The following is a 5,112-nucleotide window of genomic DNA, read 5'->3' on the forward strand; positions in this document are numbered from 1 at the left end:
TTTTTAATGCCATACTATGAAACATCCCAGACAAAGCAATAACATTTCCATGGAGACAAGCTTTTGATGGACCCTCTACCAGAAAAATTTACAATGTAGTAAAAATTTAAGAAAACATTGACTGGGGTGGTGTGTCCAAACTTTACTCTGTTGTTGCAAAAATACTATTTTGTTTTTGAAAGAACGTCCAGAGGGAAGCGTTTTGTGCATATGTGGGAAATGGGAAAGATGTGGTTTTCTCTCAAGTGGTTTTTGCAAAAGTTTGATTTATTACTTGCTCATCTGCTGTTACGCTTCAACCAATCAGGTGGAAGTAGTTTTCTGAACACTCCGCCTTTTCCCGATCTTTTTTAGCAGGAGCTGTCCCAGATCTTGAGTGCTACATACATCAGTCTGGCTTCGGCACATTAAGGAACAAAGCCATTACAAACAAAATAGCCCTGAACACACGTTGCTGTAGTTTTTTACCATCAGCATTGGGTACTTCATTGACTTTCTTTATGACATCACCGTCTCTGCTGCCAGACCAGTTACGTGAGACTGTTAAAAAGGACTAAAGTTCCCTGTGGACATTTTTGCTCATTTCCAGCTTTAGAAAAAATAGTGATAGCTTGACTGTGTCGAGTCAATTCCCAGAACACCAAATCACACACTTTAAATTATACGATTATAGGGCCCGCATTACGCTATTTTCTGATCCATGATGTTGTTTCCTCATCAGAAACCTGGTACCTGGTGTTGTGTTTTGTTTCATTCACACATGTTAAACTTGAATGCCCTGTAAATTTAAACTGACTTCTTCTCTCAAACAGTTGGAACAGTCTGTTTCAAATTGTGATGTGATGTGGTAATACAGGAAGTGCTCCACTGTGTTTTTAAACTTCATACTCCTTCTCTAGAGTGATTTGGATGATTTCAGCCCTGGAATTGACAATTTATGCTGAACAAAAGGTAAAAGGTCACTGTTAAGACGAAAACTGCTACTATAGGACATCACAAGGTAGAACATTGCAGTTTGAGCTATAGAGATATAGATCGACTCATAATAAGGGGTTACTGAAATGTGTGAATGAAATAAAACACAACTCCAGGTATGTTTTTGATGAGGTAACAATATTATAGCATTGCTTAAAGTTAAATATTACTCTGTCTACATCTCTGAAGCTCAAAATGTTCTATTCTGCCTTGTGATATCATGTAGTTTTCAAGTTAACAGCTACCTTTTACCTTTAGTTTTGTAGAGATGGGCAATTCCAGATCTTAAATGACCTAAATCAGACATGTCAGACTCGGGCCTGGGGCCAAATATGGCCCACGATATAATTATATTTGGCCCATGAGATCATATCAAATATATATTAGAGCTAGCCTACATGTAGGCTACAGAGACATGATTTATTTAAAATGTTATTATTTTATATTATACTTGTTCTGGATTCAGTGTTTAAGCAAAACTATTATTAAACATTTATTTTAATAAGAAAAGGTTTAACATTACATATCTCGAAAAAACAGAAAACATGCAGATGTTGTTGACACTTTTCAATAAATATATAGTTTGGCCCACGATTTAGTCCCAGTTTTTAATTTTGGCCCTCTGTGAATTTGAGTTTAACACCCCTGCTCTAAATGTTTATAGTGAAGGTAAAACATTATAATAGGTCAGAAAATAGTGTAATATGAGACCTTTTAAAGCACATCTGGACATTTAAAAAGCTGTAGTACATCTTGTTTTTGTCTTGTCTCTCCCATCCCTTCTGCTCCTGAATAAGTGAATGCTGATGTTAATTACATTTAATGAGATCATGGGGTCGTCTGTGGGGTGCTACTCTGCAAATTGCTCTCAGCGTGAAGCCTGCATTGGAATAGGAGCGGAGAAAGGACCTATCCGAGACCTGTTTACTTACATTTTAGGGGTCAGGGCCTGCGGTGGCTAAGCTGTCAGTCAGAACGCAATGAAACATGTCATATATTTGTCTCCCATTGTCTGCTGTGTTGTTTGTCTGGGGGAGATAACCACAGAGAGGTGCCTCCATTGTGTTAGCCCCATCACTTTGGATAGCCCCTCCCCTCGCCCACTCTCCGGGCCCTGCTCCACGAATGGTCATTTTGACACTATTTTGTAGCTGCAGGGGGTGACTTAAGCAATTTAGGTAATCTTTTATTAACTACTAATTGTCCCCACCTACCACGTTGCTTAGACAAATAAAGGCGTTGGGGGAAGCAAGTCCTAGTGGGCTTTAAAAGTCTGGGTAAGAGAGGAGACATCATTGCAACAAGTTATCCAGCAGGCAGCACTGGTCCTACACATTTTGGTGGACTTTCGGACTTACATTATAATAGCTATTCATTTCATTTCCGAATCTGTTTTATTTTACCCCTCATTTTTTGATTTTGTGAAAATGTTTGGAAATATCATCTGTTTAATTCTTTGCTTTGCCTACACCGAAGCTCGCATTTGGGCTTGGATGCTTAACATGCCCCATAACCCGACCAAAGAGGGCGCTAAAGCACTTATGGACCCCGCTCCAAAACCAACCACGGTAAGAGATTTTTTTATTCGGCTGCAATTTTGAGGATTATAATTTCAAATCTTGCTATTGAAATTTACTGAAATGTGCTTATTTTTTTTTCTTTTAGGCTCAGTGTGACCACGACAGGGCGTGTGGTCGTGGATTTACATGTGATAGACATTTTGGTTTGTGTGTGCCACTGCGAGGAGAGGGGCAGTACTGTAGGAGAGATACCCAGTGTGTACGAGGCCTCAGCTGCATGTTTGGGAAATGCCATCGCAGTATTCCCAACGGACAAGAAGGTAAGGAAAAAGTTTCTATTTTGATCATTTCAAATAGTAAATCCCAAAGCACTAGAACATACTGGTTCTGAGTACTGATCTAAGCTGCAAAATCTGGGTCACATATGGGTCAAAAGCAGAGAACAACTTCCTTACAGGGACAATACTAATCAAAACAGAATGAGATTGTCACTAAATCAAGATAAATCAAACCAGGCCTTAACCAGGATTAATATGAAGCCAAAATCTGGACTAAGCTAAGGGGCGTACTTACCTTGTACAAACAGAGTGTACTAGTAATAGAAAAAAAATGAAATGAAATTGTTCAAATCAAGATAAATCAAACCAGGACTTCAGCAGGACTAAAATGAGGCCAAAAACAGGGCTAAGCAAAGAGACGTTTTTACCATGTACAAAATCAAGTCCACAATCAAATTTAAGACAGGCCATAGTTTTAAAGGATTAAATTAGGACCAAAACAAGATATGAAATATGAAAATTATCACAACAAGATTCAACTCTTATCCAGTACAAAACCAATTTAAACAAAGAGTTGGGGTTAGCTGTTTTGAATTATCTAATTGACCTTCCAGCTTCCTCATGACAAGACAAATTTGCACATTGCATAACATTAACCAGCTCCATGTGCTTTAGTGTAAAAAAAAGAAAGACAGTTTTAAAATGTCAAAACCAAAAAGAATAACAGACAAAAATAAATAAATATTCATTAGCTTCTTGTACAATCAACTTTTGGGGACTTTTCACCATTAAAAAGATATATATTTTTATTGTTAATTGCTATAGTAATGGTCCTAATTTTACATCATTCTGGTACCTGGATACCACAGAAAATCATCGTTTACAGTATCTTAACTCTTAAATAATTGACTACCAAATGCATCATTATCTGACTTTTGTACTGTGTCCTCAATAGCAGTAAAGTAAGAAAATTAAAGTAGTAATGGTAGGTGTTAAAGCCAAAAAATGAACAAAACCTAGTACCACACCAACACAATCTATCCATGGGTCCAGAATGATGAAAAACTTGCAGTTGCCATAGCGATTAACAACTTAAAATGAAATATATTAATGGGGACTATTCCTCTAACTGTTGCATATAACAGGAAGCTTAAACCGATGAATCCTCAGATAATCACTGATGGTATAAGGTATTCTGTCTTCTCTAATTTAACTCATATTTGGACTGTGTCGGCAGGTGCCAGGTGCAAAGTGGACAGGGACTGCGGAGCGTCCATGTGCTGTGCTCGCCATCACGGTGAGCTGGTCTGTAAAAGGCGTCTGATTCGGGGGGAGAGCTGCTACGTCCCAGATGGAGGTTTAGCTTTTAGCATCAACCAGATCTGCCCCTGTGATGAAGGACTGCTCTGCCGCGAAAACACCTCACCCTACTGGAGAGAGTAAGTACTGCAGTACTTAGACTTGGTCCGGGTTTAAGTCCACTTTGAGTCCTGATGTAGACTGGGTTTAGTTTTGTTCTTGTCCTCATTTAGTCCTGGTTTAGGTCACGTAGAGTGCTAGATTAGTCCCAGATTAGAACCTGTTTAGATTTGTGATTGCGAAGTGTGAACGCATCCTTAGTATACTTATAAATTGCAAAAAATAGATCATAATGAAGTTCAAATAAAAACTTAATTGAAGTGTATCAAAATACAAAATATACAGATTTACATATTTGCACATGTACATATTTATATAAGTAGAATAAAATATAAATATAGAATACAGAATAATCAAGGCTTTATGCAAGAGGTGATGAAACAAGATGACTGCTACTACTACAGTAAATTAATTACTGACTAAATTATGTATTCATTGTTGATTTTGATTTGTCATGATTATATTGTGGCCTCTTGTAACATTTTCCTTCTTTTTCAGGAGGGAGTTTATCTACCAGCTGGAACGGCCAACTTGGTCCTGTCAAATTCCTCGACCTTAACGTGTTACTGTGAAAGTTATTTATGTGTAAATATGTATCTACTGTATATAAACAAATGTATTTTTCTATTTTTTTTTTTTACAATAGCACTACTTCTATAGCTAAGTGTGTGAGTGTGTTTTACACTGTACTTGCTTGCATTTATAGTTCTTTGGTTATGTCTTCTATTCTGTTTAAAAAATAAAATAACATGTCCAAAGAGACCTGGCGTTTTCTTGTATGTTTCTTGTGCACGTGCTGTTTTAGTAATGAGATGCTAAAAATTATATTTCAAAATCACACCAAAGACAAAAATATGTAAAAACCTAAAACATTATGTATACGTTTTTTTTTTATTTCAAATGCAGTGTGATCTATATCT

The 5,112-nt window shown here is 37.1% G+C and overlaps 1 protein-coding gene across 1 annotated transcript; it reads left to right on the plus strand.

Annotated features, from left to right (window-relative positions):
• Positions 1–2,297: 2,297 nt before the first annotated feature.
• LOC110154190 (dickkopf-related protein 3-like) lies at positions 2,298–4,216 on the plus strand. Its single transcript, XM_020918147.2, has 3 exons — positions 2,298–2,543; positions 2,641–2,815; positions 4,011–4,216. The coding sequence occupies exons 1-3, from the start codon at positions 2,403–2,405 to the stop codon at positions 4,214–4,216; spliced, it is 522 nt and encodes a 173-aa protein (XP_020773806.1). The 5' UTR covers positions 2,298–2,402.
• The last annotated feature ends 896 nt before the right edge of the window (positions 4,217–5,112 follow it).

This window comes from Boleophthalmus pectinirostris, unplaced genomic scaffold (assembly GCF_026225935.1).
Source record: "Boleophthalmus pectinirostris isolate CB_2022bp ecotype Guang Dong unplaced genomic scaffold, ASM2622593v1 HiC_scaffold_14, whole genome shotgun sequence".
NCBI classification, from domain to species: Eukaryota; Metazoa; Chordata; class Actinopteri; order Gobiiformes; family Gobiidae; genus Boleophthalmus; species Boleophthalmus pectinirostris.